The sequence below is a fragment of the Botrytis porri genome (assembly GCF_014898465.1).
Source record: "Botrytis porri strain MUCL 3234 chromosome Unknown BPOR_006, whole genome shotgun sequence".
Taxonomy (NCBI): Eukaryota; Fungi; Ascomycota; class Leotiomycetes; order Helotiales; family Sclerotiniaceae; genus Botrytis; species Botrytis porri.
This window is the reverse complement of record NW_024066080.1, coordinates 172152-194160: the sequence shown is the minus strand read 5'-3', so window position 1 is coordinate 194160 and position 22009 is coordinate 172152. Positions and strand designations below refer to the sequence as shown.

Sequence of the window (22009 nt, the reverse complement as noted above, 5' to 3'; positions counted from 1 at the left end):
CCTTTGATAGCGCACTACCCAACCTATCACATAACGAAGAACTACTTTCATAGGGCTTGATGAACCGATCGTGTAGATTGACTATCCTAGCAGATCCAATCTTATTCGCAATCCTAACCAGATTTAGATAAACCGATTAGCTGGAACGATCTGGCTGGAAGTCAAAGGTAACGAATGATCTATTGAACTCGTCATCTTCGAAGGATTTTATATTAAAAGTTCGTTCCTGTCGTCGAGAGCGCGTGGAGTAAAACGATCTTAAGTTCTAAACAAAAGTAGAAGTAAGCTGTACTGTGCCGTAACTCAGGGTTAGGGCGGCTACACCGAACGAGAGAGTTTAAGTCTGGATTTTCCGTGTTTTCTTCATTCAATTTTTATGCCGTGGTGGATCGTATTGAGAAATGCATTCCCGCTTGGGTCGGTAGTAATATGTAAAGCGACATGTTGATGAAGAGACAAGATTCCGAATGCTTCCCATTCTCATTCAAGCTGTATTATCTCGTTGAAACATGTAAAGGTCGAGAAGCACCCCTTTCTGTCTGTTGTCTGTTGCCGTGCCGTGATGTTGAATGGATTGGGTTGAGAATGGGTTATTGGATTGATACCATGTCCCTGCACAGCTCGACATGGCACACGACTCTCACATGACTTTCACATTATTTTCACGTGATTCCCTTTATCTTCATCCTTGTTGCGTATCTGATTTGATGATGATATCCCTGAGAAGGAAACACTCAGTCCAAGTCAATCGTATCACGTGATTGACTCTGATTCGCATACATACGATGCATCTCTAGTGTCGGTCGAAAAAAATGGGATGAAAACATCTGAATTCAATGTTCATTGACAAAGTGTAGGATCAACACCTCACTGTCGCCAGGAGGAATCTTGTGAGTTCCATTCTCTTTTATCACAGAAAGAAAGATTCAGAATTTCACGTCGAAATAATTGTTCGTTTTCGAAACTTCAATTCTCATCTCAAGTGGGAATGCGCGGTGAGTAGGTATATGCTTGTTTGTATAAGACGCACGACGGCGGTGAAGAAGATATCCTTCCACATGTATCTCTCTCATACGTAGAATGCTATTTCGCTTTGCTTTAATCCTTCATATCACTTCCTTCCTCCTGGAGTGTATATCCTTTTTATGTTTCTTTATCGTCAATGTTTATCGGGTAAATTTTCCAACGTCCCTAGAGAAAAGTTTAACTTTGGTTTCATCACATAAGGCTGGAAACACTAAGAAAACCTAGAATTTTCTAGCTTCTCAACCTGATTCATTGCGCAAAGACGTCAGCAAAATCCTCCATGACTCGAGTTCAATTAGGAGACTTCAGATAATTTTGCGGAGGAAATTTCTCAGGGGCATATTTCCTTGTTTGGAATTCTTGTTGCTTTCATTACCTATACTAACTTGAACATTCTTTTGATTCTATTCCGATTTCAATTTACTATAACAGAATTTGGATAACAGGAGAAATCCAACTATTCCGACCATATGTTTAACAAGGAAAGGAGAAAATCAGTCACCATGTCAATTACGAAGGCAATCACGATACCAAGAGGATGGTTCCCATCGAGGGCTTCAAAAAAATCAGAAAAGCCAACGTCACCCACTTGGAAATTTCATCAATTCACTCTCCTCCCCTTGGAACTTCAACGCAAAATCTGGCGTTCCCTCTTCCCCTCCTCCCGAACCGTCTTCCTCTCCTACAACATCACTCCCCTCCAAGCTCACTCTTGCCCACCCCCCATCACCCTCTCCATCTGCTCCGAATCACGTTCCGAGACACTTTTATACTACACTCTCATTTACCGTTCGGAATTTCTCGGATCCCGTGGGAGATCCGGTGGCAATTGCGGGATTCTCCTCAGCAAAAGCATGAGACAGCCTATTTGTATCAATCCCCTCATTGACACCATTTCCTTTCACGCTGGGGATCTATGCGGGGAGAATTTCAAAGGCCGAAAACGCTTCGTCGAGTGGATGGCATTTTTAAATTCGGTGGATAGGAGGATTTTGGGGCGAGTCACTATGGTGCAGTTAGAAGGCTTGGATTGGGAGAATACGATGTATGTACATCTTAAGTTCCAGGAAAGATTGAGGTGTAAGGAAGTGGCGGAGGAGTACGAGGGACAGGGAGGAGCGGAGAGCTGGGAGCAATTGAATTATGGAGGGTTGTTGAGATTAGACGGATTGCAGGAAATTAGGTGTAGGTATTCTCATACGGAATACATGGGAAATTTTGAAGAACAGTTGAGGGTGTTCTTGGGTTTCCATAGGCAGGTTTGGGGTGGGAAGATTCCGGTTGTGAAGAGGGTTTCTTGAGGGGATTGGATGATTGACGTGGATATGAGTTGAGATGAGATCTGATGAGATCTGATGATGTACGATTTGATTTATTGAAGGGATACTAAATCTGGCATGAGAATTTGGGTATAGGACGGCGTTTTGGGTTGGAGTTTGGGACCATAGATATTACGCCATTAGATATAGCATTTAGATTATGGAATAATTAGTATAGACTCCAATCATATGTAGATACATTTACATGTACATGAGAAGATGCCCGCGTCTATGTGAAAGAAATCGATGAAAGGTAAGATATAACCAACATCTGATCAGCATGCTACAGAAGCTTTAATTTCCCGGAAATTCCGAGCTTCCATAGCTCGCACCAAAGGGGGAATATCCTTAGAAGTACATCACATTCACAATGCGCGAGGGAGCAAACTTTTAAGTAGCACAATTTGCATTATCATTATTTCTCTACTTTAAAATATTCGTAACCATACTCGTTAATCGTCATAAACACCATTACTCCCATATCCAATGCGATCACCATCTCCATCTCCATCTTCACCACCCCTTATTCCAATCTTCCATTTCCCATCCCCATGCATGCATTCTAGGATCCATCAACCATCTACAATCCACAAGCACTTCTATCGACTTGAGTGTAAGTAGCATCGATTCTTCCGAGAGCAACTGCCTGTCCCCCGGTCAAAGTATTAAGAGCTTGTTGACCAATGTTGAAACCCGCAGCAGCGTGATCAATGGCAAGGACATTGATGCTTCTTCCTCCATAGCTCAATTGGTAGCAGTTGCCACAGTTTGCATCGTTCCAGCCGGCGATGGTGGATGCACCACCAATGTTGGGGTAGTTCCTGAGGGAACCTTGGGTAGAGTAGCCCTTGGTGAGGAGTCCGTTGCTTCCGTCGGAGCAGGAAACTACGGCGAGGGAACGGCTGGCATCGTCGTAGCCGACGTCGTAGGAGACGGTGATGGCGGTTGCGCTGACGGCAAAGGTGAGGAGAGTAGCGAGAGTTGGGAATTGCATTTTGAATTTGTGTGGTTGAGGTGAGGAAGATTGTTTGTTTGTAAGGTAGAAGTTCTTGGGGATATCTGTGATACTCTGAAGTAATGCTGTAGATGTTGATGCTGATAATGATCTTCCACCACAGCGCACATCATGTCTTATATATCTTCTACCCCTCAAAGCCCCTCACGCCAGCCTCATCTTCGCCCCAATAATCCACCAGATAATTTTCCGTATATCTCGCCTCCGCCTACCCATCGAAACTCGTGATAGCGGGGTATCTACCAGGACTGCATTGTCGGCATAGACAATTACGAGAGACACTCCATTGCACCTCAATCAGATGATATCTATTAACACTATTCACAACCACATCAGCAGAGTCTCCTCTCAGAAATACGAGAAGAACAGCGGTATATGCACGCTATATGCAAGGCTGTGCGGGTACGAAGATCTTGGCATCGAAGCGGTATCCTGTGCATCTTCCGGACGCCTCAATCTGATGCTTATTCCTCCGCATTTCCATCACTTTGGAGTAATCTATTTACATAACGTAAGTCTCACTCGTGGTTAAGGCGAGTACGAGAGAATTGGAGGCAGTGAGGGATACACCGGGATCCATACTCTGTTGACTACGTCAGATGCGGGTGTATTTATAAATAGATACTAAGTACCGTACGGACTGCCGATCTCCTCGTATTCCAACGATTGTTCCATCGATTTCTATGTTTGCCAATGCTTGCCAAGCTCAATTGCCTTGGATGGTCGAAGTTGAAGAATAACCAGTTCCCGCTATTTGCGATGCCGCATGATTTAATGTGGTGAGAGTGTTGCGTTGTGTTGCGTTGTGTTGTGTGAGGAGTGGTGTGAGTGAGTTGTCAGATCAAGCGGTGGTGAATGGGAACCTCGGGAGTCACCTGCAGTGAAGTGAAGTGGCACGAGTGGCTTTGGTTTTGGTGGCTGGGAATTTCCCCGCAACTTCTGTTTGTTCGACGACAACAACACCACCAGCACCAAATTTGGAAGCACGAAGATGCGGAAGTATTATTCCTGTCGGCGACATCGAAGATAATGTTTGGCATTGGGATAAATTCGGAAATCTGAGTCGACTCGGGAAATCCAACAACACAATTTGAAAGTTTCAGTGAGAGGGACATGCTCTTGCTCAAGGCGGCCTTCGCGAATTCTCTTCCCTCCAACGTCTGCTACGTTCAATTCTCTAAAAGCTATTTTGGTTTCGAGATAGGGGGTGCCTAGTGACCAGTGCACTAATGCTTGTACTAGGACTTCATTCTGTGCTTTTGATGCAAACGTTCACTTCCTCTTCCTCTGCCGAATTTCAAGATGTCACTAGGTATTGAATGGTGAAAGCTTTCCTAGAGAGTAATCTTTTGTTCTCTTCATCAGTCCTGATCACTCATGGGTTTGTTATCAGCAGAGTTGTGTATTCACCCAGTTTTGAAGACCCGAACAGATAACAAAGCACAATTCACCACAGTGGATTCCGGCAACTTCGGACTTTGATGCACAAAAAGACCAATTTCGTCACAAATAGTTTCATAAGCTGTTCACATCGTTTGCATGGAGGCCCCAGTCACAAGAATAACCATCGAATACAATCATTGCTGGACGTTAACAACATGCACAGCTACAACAAATATACCATTCATCTTTCCCCTTGGACTTCTTCGATACTCCAATATTTCCTACTCATCGTCGCAGTCTCGATATCTACAAGCACAACATGCCCTTGTACTAGAATCTCCAGGACTCCAGGACACTAGACCAAAGCATAGGCTAGGCAAAGATCCTCGAACATGGTACATTCCCAGTCTGCCTTTGAGAGCCATCCACAGTAACTCGGGCAAGAATACAGATAGATGGGGAGATCCATGGTATGGGAAACCATACTAATGAGATCTGTATCAAGAAGCAGGAATACTTGATGAGACATGGGCTGCACAATGGGTGGATCTTGATTGCCGGTGATAAATCAGTGGGTTATTGGGATGAAGCAAATGCTTGCCAAAGACCAATATTAAAAACTTTCCGATGCCATCTTGGCCTTCAGGATATCAACGTCGAGGATAACCGAAACAAAAATACAAATGCTGGAAGACTCTCTCAATGCCAAGACAAATTGTTGGTTCACCGGCTTTGTATGTTTCGAAATGGTCATCTAAAGCAACCTTGGAACCAAGAACCGCAAAAGAGATGCCCTTCCTCAGACGTCAAAAATGCAAAAAGAAACGTGCAATAGTGGAGATTTGCTGGTGGTCACCCACCCAACTGCTAATCCACCGATCTGAAGCTTGTGTATAGCAGAGCGGACGGGATGCCCAATCCTCCACGTCCCAGCACAACATCAGCCGAGAGTATCATTCCCAATTTAGATATTCCTTATTACCGTACAGTACATACAATAAAATTATTCTTGAACATAAATAATAATAATACAAATAATAGTAATCCTATCATCTTTATAATACCAACAACATAATTATAGAATATTAATTAATATATTTTGTATTTTAAGAGTTTAATACGTTCTCGGAATACAACTTTCAGAAACAATTATTATTACAGTAGAACTTGACTATACCGGAATAAAAAAATTAATTAATCAAATCTAATATAAATAAGATTTTGGTATAAAAATAATAAGGTATCAAGGTATTAATATTTTGTAACTCAAAATTATCAACTTCATTTTATATTAAAATAATCTAATATAATTTCTTACATTCTTTTTTAATTCAATTTAAGCTCTATGTTACGACGACATCTAACATACCGAGTCACCTGATCAGAAAGTCACGGGATTAGAGATTCCCACTGGATCCCACTGCTCCCACCTGGTGGGACACGATGGGATCAATGGGACAACAAGGAACGAAGGTCTATATAAAGAATGGGTTTCATTACAATGTAGAGCTTCGTGCTCAAGATCAATCATTAGTTTCATACTATAGTTACGAGAATTGCAACCAGTTACAACCTTATTGAATTCCTACTTGAAGTTTAGTCTAAACCACCTCGAGAGATCTCTAGACACTTCCATGTGACCCTAGAGGTAGCTCCCGTAACACTTTGAGCACCATTTCTGCTTCAAGTACCAATTCAATACCAACCGACGATATGGCACCCACCAATACATCCGCGAGCAGTCAGGCACAAGCACCCGACACCGACGATGTCGAGATGACCGACGCTCCCAAGGAAATTACCATCAACGAAACACTCAAGATTGCCTTACCAGACAAATACCAAGGAAGTCGACAGGAACTCGACACCTTCCTCTTACAACTTGAAATCTACTTCAGATTCAACGAAGACAAGTTCACCAAAAAGGAATCCAAGAGTGTATGGGCTGTATCATATCTCAGAGGAGAAGCAAGCAAGTGGATTCAACCATATTTACGAGACTATTTCGAGCATGACGACCAGGATCGCATGCAACCCACTCGAACAATCTTCAACAGTTTTGAAGGATTTAAGACAGAGATTCGTAGAATCTTCGGGAACTCCAATGAGCTAGAGGTAGCGGAAGATAAGATCTTCAACCTCAAGCAGACAGGATCGGCATTGAAGTATGCTACGGAGTTCCGAAGATATGCGGGGACAACTAAATGGGACAAGGTCGCCATCATGAGTCATTACCGTAAAGGACTCAAACCAGAAGTACGTTTGGAACTTGATAGGGAAGGGGAGGACGATGACTTGAACGGACTAACCAAAAGCTCCATCGATGCCGATGACCGCCTATACAGGTACAAACAAACCCAACGATCATACAAGCCTCAGACAAATCATAGGCAAGGGCGCTACCGCAAGAATGAGGGTAGACCACGTTACAGTACACAGAGTTACGGGGACCCTATGGAACTAGACGCTACGCACCATAGAAACGGGAATGATGACCCAGAGAAAAGACGAAGGCGAGAAAACAACTTATGCTTTGAATGTGGAAAAGCAGGGCACCGGGCAGCGGATTGCCGAAGTAAGAAGACAGGAGGAAAGAAAGGCAACTTCAAACCCAAGTTCGGCAAAGGCCAACTTAACGCTACCTTTGTATCCCAGGAACATCCAGCTAAGACCGAAGAAACTGAGACCTTCACCAGTGAAGAATTCCGGAAATTATTGGACGAGTTACCGCGAAACCAAGAGGGTATGAATGCAGTAGACTTGTGGGAACAGGAGTACTACCGAACCCCATCACCATCGGTAACGGAAGAATGTATTAAGGAAGAGATACCAGCAGATCACGCGATGATGAGCTGGACTGCTTGCTATGATGAATTCTGCGGAATCCATCGATCAGATAAAGAAGCAACCGGATGGTTCCCCAAGAAAAGAAAGACAAGAAACCAACAATCCAACGAAACAGACAAAAAACAAGTTACCCAGCAATTGAATGCTACAGGACAAGCAGGACAGATATACTGCAAGGTCAAAATAAACGGACAAATACAGCAAGCCATGATAGATTCAGGGGCTACAGGAAACTTTATTGCACCAGAAGCTGCAAAGTACTTGGGAGTTCCACTCCAGAAGAAACAAAAACCCTACCAATTGCAGTTAGTTGACGGACAACTAGCAGGATCTGACGGGAACGTTTCACAGGAGACACGACCAGTACAAATGAACATAACCCAACATTCAGAGGTTATACAGCTTGACGTTGTGCCATTGGGCCAACAACAGATCATCTTAGGGATGCCATGGTTGAAGGCACACAATCCTAAGATAGATTGGTCACAAGAGACAGTGACCTTTGATCAGTGCAAATGCGGTCAAGGAGACACGCTAGAGGCGTCCGCGAGACGTAACACGCGCCAAGGGGAGTTGAACGCGAACAACTTCGGTGACGTAGGACACCCAGTCCAGGGTCCTCCATTAAGAGCGAAGGCCAGTACACCTCCTCTACAAATGCAGAAGCCAACGACACGGCAGGAAATCGCAATCAAGGCAGAAGAGCCTATGATACCAGAACAGTACAAGAAATACGAACATGTGTTCAAGGAACCAGGGATCCATGAGGCTTTGCCAGACCACAAGCCATGGGATCATGAAATAATATTGGAGGAAGGCAAGATGCCTGTGCACACCCCAATTTATTCAATGTCAGCCGATGAGCTAAAGACGCTCAAAGAATATATCGACGACAATTTGGCCAAGGGATGGATCAGAGAATCCACGTCCCAAGTGGCAAGTCCAACTATGTGGGTACCTAAGAAAGATGGTACTAAGAGACTAGTTGTGGACTACAGAAAGCTCAACACGCTTACAAAGAAAGATCGATATCCACTTCCATTAGCTACGGAATTAAGAGATCGGTTAGGCGGAGCAACAATATTCACCAAGATGGACCTACGAAACGGGTACCACTTGATTAGAATGAAGAAAGGCGAGGAATGGAAAACCGCTTTTAAGACAAGATACGGGCTATACGAATATCAAGTTATGCCATTCGGGCTAACGAACGCACCAGCTACTTTCATGAGACTTATGAACAATGTGCTGTCGCAATACTTGGACACCTATTGTATATGCTACTTGGACGACATCCTAGTATATTCAAACAACGAGGTCCAACACATCAAAGATGTCAGCAACATTCTTGAAAGCTTAGCTAAAGCCGATTTGCTGTGTAAACCAAGCAAATGTGAATTCCACGTTACGGAAACAGAGTTCCTAGGATTCACCGTATCAAGCCAAGGGCTCAAAATGAGCAAGGATAAGGTCAAGGCAGTGCTTGAATGGAAGCAGCCAAACACCATTAAGGAAGTACAATCCTTTTTGGGATTTGTCAACTTCTACCGAAGATTTATCAAGGGTTATTCAGGAATTACTACACCCTTGACCACGTTAACCAGAAAAGATCAAGGAAGCTTCGAATGGACCGCCAAGGCGCAGGAGTCCTTCGAAACGCTCAAACAGGCAGTGGCCGAGGAGCCAATACTGTTGACATTCGATCCTGATAAGCAAATCATAGTGGAAACGGACTCCTCAGATTTTGCTATAGGCGCAGTGTTGAGCCAACCAGGTCAAAATGAGAAATAGCAACCAATCGCATTCTACTCTCGAAAGCTATCACCAGCCGAATTGAACTACGAAATATATGACAAAGAATTACTGGCGATAGTCGACGCATTTAGAGAATGGCGAGTATATTTGGAAGGATCAAAATACACAGTACAGGTGTATACGGATCATAAGAACTTGGTTTACTTCACCACAACGAAGCAGTTAAACAGACGACAGGTCAGATGGTCGGAAACCATGGCCAACTACAATTTTAAGATTTCATATGTCAAAGGATCAGAAAACGCTAGAGCCGACGCTCTTAGCCGAAAACCAGAATATCAAGAAAATAAGTCGTACGAATCGTACGCTATATTCAAGAAAGAAGGCGAATCACTGGTTTACAATGCACCACAGCTTGCAGCTACTCATATATTGGAAGACAACCATCTCAGGAGTCAAATCCAATCACATTACGACAAGGATGCTACAGCTATACGCATACGCAAGACAATAGAACCAGGATTCACGATAGAAAACGAGATCATATACTTCCACGGAAAAGTATACATTCCTAGTCGAATGACTAAGGAATTCGTGACGGAACAACACGGGTTGCCGGCACATGGACATCAGGGAATCGCGAGAACATTCGCAAGATTACGGGAAATCAGTTACTTCCCACGAATGAGAACGATAGTTGAAGAAGTTGTTGGAAATTGCGATACCTGCATACGGAATAAGTCCTCTAGACACGCTCCGTATGGTCAGCTCCAGACCCCAGACATGCCTTCTCAGCCATGGAAGTCCATTATATGGGACTTTGTGGTCAAACTACCACTCTCAAAGGACCCTACCACGGCGATTGAGTACGACGCAATACTCAACGTAGTAGACAGATTAACAAAATTCGCATACATGATACCATTCAAAGAAACATGGACTGCTGAACAACTAGCATATGTATTCTTCAGGGTCATAGTAAGCATACATGGAGTACCAGATGAGATAATCTCGGATAGAGACAAGCTCTTTACCTCGAAATTCTGGACTACCCTATTAGCACTAATGGGTATTAAAAGAAAGCTGTCGACAGCTTTCCACCCACAGACAGACGGTCAAACAGAAAGGACCAATCAGACAATGGAAGCATATCTTAGATGCTATGTAAATTATCGACAAGACAATTGGGTAGAACTATTACCTATGGCACAGTTCGCATATAACACATCGGAAACGGAAACCACAAAGATAACACCAGCACGCGCTAACTTTGGGTTTAATCCTAAAGCATATCAAACACCGATACCACAAGAAGTCAATGCCGAATCAGCAATAATACAAGTCGAACAGTTAAAAGATTTACAAGAACAGCTTGCTCTTGATCTAAGATTCATATCATCCAGAACAGCAGCGTACTACAATACGAAACGTAGTATGGAACCTACGCTTAAAGAGGGGGATAAAGTTTACTTGCTACGACGAAACATTGAAACCAAAAGACCAAGCAATAAACTCGACCACAGGAAACTAGGACCATTCAAGATTGATAAGGTAATAGGAACCGTCAATTATCGGTTAAAACTACCAGACACGATGAACATCCACCCAGTATTCCACATATCCTTGCTCGAACCAGCACCACCAGGAGCGCCGAATGCGCCATTAACGGAAATCGAACCAGTCAACCCGAACGCCATATACGATGTCGAAACAATACTAGATTGTAAATACGTCAGAGGCACAATCAAATATTTAATCAAATGGTTAGATTATCCACACACCGAAAATTCATGGGAACCAAGAACAAACCTCAACTGCCCTGAGAAGTTGGAGGCGTTCCACCAGCAATATCCGGATTTGCCCAGAAGGAAGGAGAATCCATTGAAGCCAGGATCGAAGGGTCCAAAGAAGAAGAATCGAAAACAAAGGAACCGTCGCTAGGGCCAGCAGCAGAGACAGACGCCAACTCCTTTTCCTTCTCAATACGCTCATTTTCCAATCGCTGTTCCTCAGCCTCAAACTCTTCAAGAGCTTCAATAGTACGAAGGTCATGTTGAAGCATTTTGCCAGCCTTTTCCCGCAAAACACGCTTCTGCCTTCGCAGGAGCCAGCCGAGCAGCTGCTTCAGCCATAGCATTCGCAGCCTTCTCCTCCTCGAACTCAAGACGCTCTTCCTCAGAATTAACACGAGACCAATCGCCCGCAGAGTGGCCATACACATCACAACGATCACTGCCCACACTCTTTATACATTCACCACAGCGCACAGCATTTGGAAGCACCCGACACTCAAGGTTCTTCTCCAAACAGCGACTACACTTGTAAGACATAATGACACCTTTGTCTTTAGAACGAAAATAAATATTTTTACAACTAACAACAGATTTTGAAGAACGAATAACGGACATCATAACAAACAGAAAGGAAGGCACTACGGAATTAATCAAGTGGGGGAAACTCACTTTATAAACGCTTGGGACAAGCGCTAAGCTAGGAAGGGGATAGTGTTACGACGACATCTAACATACCGAGTCACCTGATCAGAAAGTCACGGGATTAGAGATTCCCACTGGATCCCACTGCTCCCACCTGGTGGGACACGATGGGATCAATGGGACAACAAGGAACGAAGGTCTATATAAAGAATGGGTTTCATTACAATGTAGAGCTTCGTGCTCAAGATCAATCATTAGTTTCATACTATAGTTACGAGAATTGCAACCAGTTACAACCTTATTGAATTCCTACTTGAAGTTTAGTCTAAACCACCTCGAGAGATCTCTAGACACTTCCATGTGACCCTAGAGGTAGCTCCCGTAACACTCTATTTCATATTTTCTTTTTTATAAACTTTTAATTAATCTAATCTAATATTAAGAATACCTTATTATTCTTCATATTTAACTAAAATCTAAATAGTTTCAAAAGCTTGAAAATAATTAATAGGAAGCTTTATTTCTCTTTCTATTTTTTCATCCTCTTTATTCTTCTTAATTATCTTTTTAGTTTAAATAATATTATTAATTAGAATATCCAGATTATTGTTATTCTTAATAATATATTCTAAATAAGATGAAATATATTCTTATATATTTGATATACTAATTATGATGCCTTAATACTTCAAACATATTAAAGTGAAGTATAAAAACTTTAAAGCTTTTTTAGAACCTTGTTATATTATTGATGATATTATAGATTACAATTTTAGATTAATACATTGTAATTTATCCTAACAATTTGAAATAATATAGCTTTTGATATCTGTTTAAGCTAATATACCCTATCGAATTATTTATAGAATATTAAGCTTTTTAAAATAGTTCAAATTGTTATTAAAGTATTCAACTATAAATCTAATAGATTGATATTATAAATAAAGCTTTTAATTTTATATAATACTTTAACTAAAAGGTTAATATTTAAATATAAAATTTAAAAATAATCATATAATCTTTGTATTATATAACTTATCTATATTAATTAGAATATTCGTAATTAATTTGTATATCAAAAGGTTGTTTATAATAAGTAATGCTTTTTTATTCTATTGTTTTATAATGTTATTAAATTATATAAGATATTCAGAAAATATATTATTATTCATTTAGAACTTCGAATTTAATCGATATTTCATTTCTAAACTATTAAGAGTAGTTAATCCTATTTTTCTAAATATTTATAGAATATATACTTTCCTAATAATTTATAGAAAAAGCTTATAAATGTTTGTAGAGTTATTAATAAGAAGTGTTGTAAATTGAACTTTTTCCTTCTTTCTATTAATAAATTCGAATATAGAAAGCATACGATTTAATCTGTTTTTCTAAAAGATATCTATTTTATTATAATTGTAGATATTATCTAAATTATATTAAACTATAACACATTATATCTCTTTCATTATAATATTTATTTTAAAGCCCACCTTTATAAAAGTATCCTTATTAAATCGATATTTTTTTTATATAAAATTATATTTCTTGAAACCGTTAATAAAGCTAATTAATTAAATCTTCCTTTTATCAAATAATAAAAGTTTATCTTTATATTTAAAAAGCTTTTTTCAAAATTCTATAGTTTTAAAATATAGAATATTATTTAACATAGTTTAACACCGAGTGGCCTATATCATCGAGTGGCCCACTTTAAAATACATATAAAATTCGTCTGTACGTAATCATGTATTTTCTTTATTTATTAATAGAATTTTTTAAAATTGAAATTAGAATATTTAATTATATAAATATTATAAAAATCTAATTTGTTTTAGAAAATCCAAATTGATATATGAATTATTATTAAAATGATATTTTTGTAATGAAAATCGTAACAATTTTGATTTTTTTAAAAATATAATGAAAATATTTATATAAAAACTAGATTTTTTTTTTTAAATTTTTTATTATTATTTAATACCTTTTTTTTAATAAAATAATGTTTAGTTATTAAAATATAAATATTAGAAAAAGCTTAATATTAGTGTATTTTGAAATAGACCACTTAATGATATAGTGTTACGCCGGTCCATCCTTGGTACCGCGTCACATACTCTTAGCACGTGATGGACCCTGCATGACAGGCATAACGGAATGTAGGTCCATACAGACCAAAGGTCCAGGACCTCTCTAGGTCCTGAACGCTCCAGTACAGTACGAAGGTCTATATAAGGGAATGGGATTTCATTACAATGTAGAGCTTCGTGCTCAAGATCAATCATTAGTTTCATACTATAGTTACGAGAATTGCAACCAGTTACAACCTTATTGAATTCCTACTTGAAGTCTAGTCTAAACCACCTCGAGAGATCTCTAGACACTTCCACGTGACCCTAGAGGCAGCTCCCGTAACAAAAAGATGGAAAAAAAGTCCGGTATATCCCAGTCCGGTATAACCAAGTTTTTCTGTAGTAATCTACAAGTCAATTATGCTTTCATGTACAGTAGAACTTGACTATACCGAACTAGGATATACCGGATTTTTTATGGTTTTTTTCGAAATTTATATGAGAATATTGGAATTTCAATAAAAACTAAAATATTAGATTGAATTGATTAAATTTTGGTATAAACTCTTATTATTAATTAATATGTTATGTATTAGAAAGAATATATCTTCGAATATAATGTTATTATTGTTATTATTATTATTAAGATAGTGTTACGGGAGCTGCCTCTAGGGTCATGTAGAAGTGTCTAGAGTTCTCTCGAGGTGGTTTAGACTAAACTTTAAGTAGGAATTCAATAAGATTATAACTGGTTGTAATTTTCATAATTATAGTAATGAAATTAATAATTATTCTAGAGTACAAAGCTCTATATATAAAGAAACCCTATTCCTTATATAGACCTTTGTTCTTTATAGAACTATAAGGCTTTATTCTACTTGAATCCTTTAGATCTTATAAATCTAGACATTTATTCTTCAATCCTCTAGATCCTTTAGGTTTATCATATGACCGTTTGGCCATGTGACGCAGTATGTTGAATACCGTTGTAACAGATAGTTGAAAAGAGCTGGTTATTATAACCTTTAAATTAATTTAACAAATTAATAAGAAAGAGCTTTGAGAGTATAATAAAAGGATTTTAAATATAAAAATAAAAGGTATAATAATACAATAATATAGTATAGAGTTTAATATAGTATAAAGTGAAAGAAATCGATTATTAATAATCTGTTACGGGAGCTGCCTCTAGGGTCACGTGGAAGTGTCTAGAGATCTCTCGAGGTGGTTTAGACTAGACTTCAAGTAGGAATTCAATAAGGTTGTAACTGGTTGCAATTCTCGTAACTATAGTATGAAACTAATGATTGATCTTGAGCACGAAGCTCTACATTGTAATGAAACCCATTCCCTTATATAGATCTTCGTCCTACTTGGACAGCTGGGACAGCCGGGCGCTCCTGGAGCGCTGTCGTTCCTGAGCTGTCCATCACGGGACACTAATCCCGTGACTCTTGGTGTCCTAGCTTATTCTTTTGTCCTGGGGCTAATCCCCTGGGACATTACTAATCCTAGTGAAGCCTTCTTGCTTACTGTGTTCTGTCTTTCCTAGGACCTATTGTCCTGGGAACTATGTCCTATGTTTCTAGGGTATACTATGACTAATACTATATACGTGCCTGAGGCTCTCCTGGGTGCCTAGCGTCCCCCGGTATACTGCAGCTGAATCACCGAGGCTTATAGTACCATTATAGCCTATACGTTGGTGATTCTACAGCCTGTTACTAATCCGTTGTAACACTTTTCCTAAATTTATATGGGAATACCGGAATTTTGATGAAAACCGGTATACCGGACTAAATTGACTAAATTCCGGTAAATTTTGGTGGTCAATTTGGCTGAATAAGCTATATTTTGACTGAATAAGTTATATTTTGGATGAGTAAGCTTGAAAGGCTATTATCACATGATATTTTCTCGAAAATATCGGGGTTTAGAGCTGAAATCGGATATAAATTTTGGTTAGAAAGCTTGGGCCACCATTTTTTATACCGGAATCTTCTTTATACCGGATTTCATTGGTCGAAAATTTCAGTCCGGTATAACCAAGTTTTTCTGTATAGGTCTCGCTTATTAGTCTGCTTTAGTTCGCTGGCCAAAACTCTTTTCCCTTTATTCTTCACCGTCTCTACATTCGTCTCACTTCTATTTCCCTTTCTATCGTTATCTTTATACCTCTTTATTCCCTCTATTTCCATTTTCATCACCATCTCCATATCACCATCTTGTATCATATCCTTCTATTTCCATTTTCATAAACTCATCTTTATATCCTTCGGTCGCACCATTTCCATCACCATCTCTATATTCCTCGGTCGCTCCATCCATCACCATCTCTATATCCCTCGGTCGCTCCATCCATCACCGTCTCTATATCCCTCGGTCGCTCCATCCATCACCGTCTCTATATCCCTCGGTCGCTCCATCCATCACCGTCTCTATATCCCTCGGTCGCTCCATTTCGATCACCATCTCTATATTCCTCTATCTTCTATTACGACTATATAGCCACTTCCTTTCTATCGCTATCTCTATATTCGTCCATCTCCATCGCGGAACAGCTATCACGAATCAAAATCGCTGCTACATTATATTGTCAACAAGAGTTGTATTCCACGATATCTGCTGCTTAGAACCTCCCTGCCACTGTTAGTCCTTCAGTATCTGCTGCTTCGAACCGTCCTGCTGTGATAGTTCTTCAGTATCTGCTGTTTCGAACCGTCCTGCTGTGATAGTTCTTAGTATCTGCTGCTTCGAACCGTCCTGCTGTGATAGTTCTTAGTATCTACTGTTTAGAACCATCCTGCTGTGATAGTTCTTAGTATCTGCTGCTTCGAACCGTCCTGCTGTGATAGTTCTTCAGTATCTGCTGCTTCGAACCATCCTGCTGTGATAGTTCTTAGTATCTGCTGCTTCGAACCGTCCTGCTGTGATAGTTCTTAGTATCTACTGTTTAGAACCATCCTGCTGTGATAGTTCTTAGTATCTGCTGCTTCGAACCGTCCTGCTGTGATAGTTCTTCAGTATCTGCTGCTTCGAACCATCCTGCTGTGATAGTTCTTAGTATCTGCTGCTTCGAACCGTCCTGCTGTGATAGTTCTTAGTATCTACTGTTTAGAACCATCCTGTTGTGATAGTTTTTAGTATCTGCTGCTTCGAACCGTCCTGCTGTGATAGTTCTTCAGTATCTGCTGCTTCGAACCGTCCTGCTGTGATAGTTCTTCAGTATCTGTTGCTTGGATCAACCCTGCTAGTGGTAGTCCTTCAGTATCTACTCCAATACAATTTACGTGAGGTTTAAGATCACTCCTATACCTTATTTTTTCCCCAAGAGTCAAGGCTGCTCTATAGCCTGGGTGGGTTGGGAATCGCACGTAAAGTGTGGGCTAGTATGTTTATCGCTAATTATAGTTACAGGGGCAAATCATGTCGAATCCGACTGAGATTCTCATTGAGAAACTCAAGCTTCAACGTCTCCTCTGCGAGAGAGTATTTGTAAAATGGGAAGATCAATCAGGTACATCTTGTACATTAGGTTCCCGTTTGAATCAGAACAAGCAGAATCTCAAATTTTGCCTAGCTGTATATTATGATACAGAAGGATATATCCATGTTCATTTTTCCCTTAAAGTATCTATTACACTTTCAGGCAACAAACAGGAAATGGAGATGTTATTGGTTGTTCCTCCAAATGCCAACTTCGCAGATCCTTCCGAACCTTGTTTAATATCGAATATCGATGAGTTATCTCATATCGATGCTTCTGCTATTCATGAGGCTGAAATTAGCGATTCAGTATCTGTTTTCCGTATACAATTCGATCTGTCTACAAATGGGTTCATCGTTATGAAGAAAAAGAGTACAACTATTAAGCCACGGAACACAAGCTCAACCAAATTGATTTGTGGCCTCGAATCTCTATCTAGGACGAAAACCTTCACCGTATATATCAAGCCAAATGATTATGCGCTGGTAGGTATACAAGAGGTTCGCAATCGCTTAAGCGAAACTGGTAGTCCTACCAACCTACACAAACCCAACATGAAGGAAATGTATATTCGATGTGCACCTGAATTAGTGGAATGGAGTGAATTTGACCCAACATCACTACCACCAGTATATACCGAGAATGATCAGTTGATTCCGGAAGTGCAGGTTCCCCAGTCACCGCCAACCATTTTGGAACAGCAAACCCCATCAATCAATACTATCGAAATGGTGATTGCGGAAACACCAACTCCTACTCGAATTAGCCCGAGCCCTGCACCGGTGCTGCATGGCATCTTCTCTCCTAGCATCGAAGAACCGACTCGTACTCCAATTAGCCCGAACCTTTCACAGCCGCGTGACATCTCCTGTCCTAGTATCGAAGAGTTGCACGATATCGAAGAACAGTTAAGACATGTGGTAGAGAGTTCGAGATATATCGCAACGAACTGCAACATAAACTCAAACGAAGAACATCTCGTTAACTTGAATTCTCAAGAACAACCAAATCAGCAAGCAATTTCAAAGATACTTAAGTCGAAGTTTGTGAACTGGATACACAGAGCAAGGCTGATAAACTCAAATGTATACAAACACAAACGTTTAAATACTAAGCTAACAATTCTGGGTAATTGTATCCGTACATCTAATACTAAAGTATTTGATGCTATTGTACCCTGGTGTTCTGCGCTATTGTTCTACAACCCATTTGATTCCGACAACACTCTCGAGTTATATGAGAAGAGAAATCGATGGCTTATCTCAGATATAGCTGAGCTGATTAAATGGGCTAATGAAGTTCACTATGGCGCCGAGATGACTTCGTCATTGGTAAATGATTTTATAAAGCTAGGTGATATTGCTCGCGCGGTTGCTCTACACCCTGGATATAACAAAGACGAGTATGAGCTTCAGAAAAGTCTTTGTATTGTTAATGTATTTATAGAATTTGGCAAGCCGGGTGCTAGTATGACCACGGCTGTTTCTCGAAAAAGCTTGGAAACTGACAGCAATAATCCGTCTAAGCGAGTAAAGATATAAAATGAAAGAGAATTATCTATATACCTGTAATTTCCAATGCGGCTATGAAGTTCGATGCTACTGATCGTATTGATGAGGTAGTCTGTATAGAGCTTCTGGCTGACCATCCAGCTTTACAGGCGTTGGTGATTAGGTATATGACTCACGTGTTTATGAATGTAAGAAGATGAGAGAGGTGGTACGGCCCGTGCTGTACAGATGACCCGAAAGCTTAGTGTATGCACTCGAGGCATGTATAGCTAGTACTACCCTCGATAATACCTTTATAATACTGAATCAGGCTGCCCCTTCATGTACCTTACCCCTTCCCCAAACCGAAGCCGTTCCGGAAAACCAACTCCCCCCCCCCCCAAAAAACAGAAAAAATGACACCACTCCTCGAAAGTTTCTAGTGAAGGTGAAACAGACGAGGATATTGGATTTGCTGTGGTAGTACTACTCAGAACCTACCAGCCGGCAGCCTCGTCGCCAAACAGACAGGTGGGATAATATGGATGTGAAGCCCTCGTAAGCAACTAAGATAAGTATTGGCTGCGAAATGGGTACTCATGAATGGGTAATTACATTCCTTCTACCTATCCACAGGTAATCCATAAGTAGGTTTTTGACTTCTCTAATCTACTTTTATATTCAAACAAGAGTGTCATACTTTCTATAAAGGCTTATAACAATCACTAGATAGAAAAAAAAAGACTCCAATTTATCTAATGGATATCTATCAGTCATTACAACCTATCTATGAGTACACCCACCTGTTGGATGGGTTGGGTACCCGGTGGGTAAGTTCGCAGCCTAGATAAGTATGATCATATGATTTACTTATATAGCAAATTTTCCCTGCTCCCTCAATATTTGTCCGGTAGTCAGCTGGCAGCAACCAATATAGGGAATAACTGGAAGGTTTTGCATTGTATTACGAATGGGCATTTACAACCTGGTTGAGGGGGTCTGAATCGAGTTTAGAATAGGCCTCTACGCGGTTTGCCTAGTAGAGCAAACCCTTGGCTTGGGGAGGGGAAGGTTAGCCCTGATACTCTCCTACCGAGGGGTTAAAGTCTAGCTATCTCTGTTCTTCTTCGTGTAGGCCTTGGGATTACTGCGGAGGCTTCCTTATATATAGGTTCCAGCGTTTCGGTGAGGATTCTGGTATACAGGAGGATTGGGAACGGGGAAAGGGGCTTTTTGGTGTAGATAATATCTGGGTTGTTAACTATTTATATATCGTGGTAAAAAGGTCGTGGAGTAGCTGTGGTAGTACTACTCAGGCGCTCATGGTGTAGTGGTCTGAGTAGGCTATCACAGTTTTTGTTTACGATTTTTTTTTTGTGTTTTGCGTTTTTTTTAAGGTCGTTTTCTTTTTTTTGTTTTTGTTTTGGTCGATATGGCGGTATCAGGACTTCGGCAGCCAAGGGGTCTACGAATGAGGGGAGATAAGGTCTCTTTGAATCAAAGGAGAGTACTCAGTGAGTTAAGTTTTGGGCGTTCGCGGCAGCAGGTAGACGAGGAAGAAGAGGTTGTGTATCGAAAGATATAGCTAATCAGGAGGTAACAAGGGAGTCGAGAGATCTCACCTGGGAAGAGGCAACAAGTTCGCATCAAGAGATGTGACTATCAGCAGAGGAGGCACTGGTCGGATATGGGCAGTATCAAGTTAGCACCATGGGGGAGAAAAGGAAGAAGGAGAAGGGGAGACCTAAGATTACCTCTAGGCGGTCGAAAAATAGATATAAGGAGAGTACTGGGTAGATTTTTGGAGGGCTGGACTCTGCGGCCCAACCGCCAGATCAACCTTGCGGCACGACCCGCTAACCTCGAAGCAGCACTTGCACAAACCGTCGGGCAGGTCGCTACTACCCCATGTCGACATTGCGGAGAAGGAAATCGATATTGGACGGAGTGTGTTGTTGTAGCTGGTGAACTTGGTGGTAGGTGTGCCAACTACCATTACGGCAGCGAAGGGAGCACTTGTTCGTTCCGTAGGTCAACCCGCCAGCTGATATTTGACCGCAACCGCTTATATTTAAATCAGGCGGTCTCCCCCCCCCCTCCTGCACCCGGAACCTCTCATTCGTCTCGTGTTGCGGCTCGCGCCCGTAACATCCGCGTAGCTACCGGTGCGACCCCTGCCACTCGTGCAGCCAACCGCCCTCGCCGTCAAGTTGTCCGCGATACCATCATCATCCCCTCCAACTCCAACTCTCCCTCCCCTCCCCCTCTCCCTCACCTACACCCCGACCCGCACCCGTTCCTGCAGGCTTACGTAAGGCTTGATCTTCCACCACACTAGGTACAGGAATTAACTGCGTAGAGGCCATCAATATTAAACTCAGTGTATTTACAGGATGGTGGCGGGTGCGATATGACTATGTAAGAAATTCCGATGAGGCGAAGTCAAAAAGGGCCCAGCGCCGGAAAACCCCGTCCCTAAATTTAGCTTTCTTTCGAGCCACAATAGTTTGGGCCATACTTATACCTGTTGCTACTGAAAGGACAGCTTGTACAGTATTGGAAGATTCAACGATGCCTAGATCTACACGCGTTGTTTCGAAGAGCCGACGAAAAGACCCTTCGCAACTCACCAGGAGGAAGAGGGGCATAGTGATAAAACTCAGCATTGACCGGACCGTTAATTGTTCCGGCTTGGAGGCCACGGTTGGCGTTACCAGAAAATATCGTCGATGCCATTGCAGTGGAGTGGTTTTGCAACGAAGTGTTCACAGCAGTTCGCTATCCTTTAGCCGCAACGGCTTTCGATTAGAAGAATCTACTAGTCAAATGCTTACCCTAGGAAAGAAACGGTACCATTAGTAGAACCCTTAGTCAGCGACCGTGTGACGTCCCACCAGTCCCACCACGGCGGAGCACAAAGGTTTATCTATATAAGCAGAATGTATTTCCTTAGTACATGGAGCTTTGTGCTCAACTCAAATAGTAATTCTATTACTTAGTTACTACTCGGTCGGAACCACTTGTTCAATTCCCTGCTTGACTGCTTCAATACACAACCCTACTGTCCTCTGCCACTTCCACGTGACTAGAGAACCGACGACTTGTTTGCATACGGCAGTTCCAACATTGCTTCGCTTGGTTGCGAGCCATTGCCTCAGCCGAACTATTCTAAACGTTAGA

At 41.2% G+C, this 22009-nt stretch overlaps 6 protein-coding genes across 6 annotated transcripts; 4 read left to right on the top strand and 2 right to left on the bottom strand.

Annotated features, from left to right (window-relative positions):
- Window positions 1-1529: 1529 nt before the first annotated feature.
- EAF01_004599 (uncharacterized protein) lies at window positions 1530-2327 on the top strand (the record flags this gene model as incomplete). Its single annotated transcript, XM_038912853.1, has 1 exon — window positions 1530-2327. One exon carries the CDS (start codon window positions 1530-1532, stop codon window positions 2325-2327), a length of 798 nt encoding a protein of 265 aa, XP_038770939.1.
- Window positions 2328-2925: 598 nt separating this feature from the next.
- EAF01_004598 (uncharacterized protein) lies at window positions 2926-3339 on the bottom strand (the record flags this gene model as incomplete). The annotated part of the gene is made up of 1 exon (XM_038912852.1): window positions 2926-3339. The coding sequence occupies one exon, from the start codon at window positions 3337-3339 to the stop codon at window positions 2926-2928; it is 414 nt and encodes a 137-aa protein (XP_038770938.1).
- A 1560-nt stretch (window positions 3340-4899) lies between these two features.
- EAF01_004597 (uncharacterized protein) lies at window positions 4900-5232 on the top strand (the record flags this gene model as incomplete). Its single annotated transcript, XM_038912851.1, has 1 exon — window positions 4900-5232. One exon carries the CDS (start codon window positions 4900-4902, stop codon window positions 5230-5232), a length of 333 nt encoding a protein of 110 aa, XP_038770937.1.
- A 12046-nt stretch (window positions 5233-17278) lies between these two features.
- On the top strand, window positions 17279-18880 carry EAF01_004596 (uncharacterized protein; the record flags this gene model as incomplete). The annotated part of the gene is made up of 1 exon (XM_038912850.1): window positions 17279-18880. One exon carries the CDS (start codon window positions 17279-17281, stop codon window positions 18878-18880), a length of 1602 nt encoding a protein of 533 aa, XP_038770936.1.
- A 1381-nt stretch (window positions 18881-20261) lies between these two features.
- On the top strand, window positions 20262-21167 carry EAF01_004595 (uncharacterized protein; the record flags this gene model as incomplete). The annotated part of the gene is made up of 2 exons (XM_038912849.1): window positions 20262-20343; window positions 20434-21167. The coding sequence occupies 2 exons, from the start codon at window positions 20262-20264 to the stop codon at window positions 21165-21167; spliced, it is 816 nt and encodes a 271-aa protein (XP_038770935.1).
- A 76-nt stretch (window positions 21168-21243) lies between these two features.
- On the bottom strand, window positions 21244-21565 carry EAF01_004594 (uncharacterized protein; the record flags this gene model as incomplete). Its single annotated transcript, XM_038912848.1, has 2 exons — window positions 21244-21404; window positions 21460-21565. 2 exons carry the CDS (start codon window positions 21563-21565, stop codon window positions 21244-21246), a joined length of 267 nt encoding a protein of 88 aa, XP_038770934.1.
- Window positions 21566-22009: the final 444 nt, after the last annotated feature.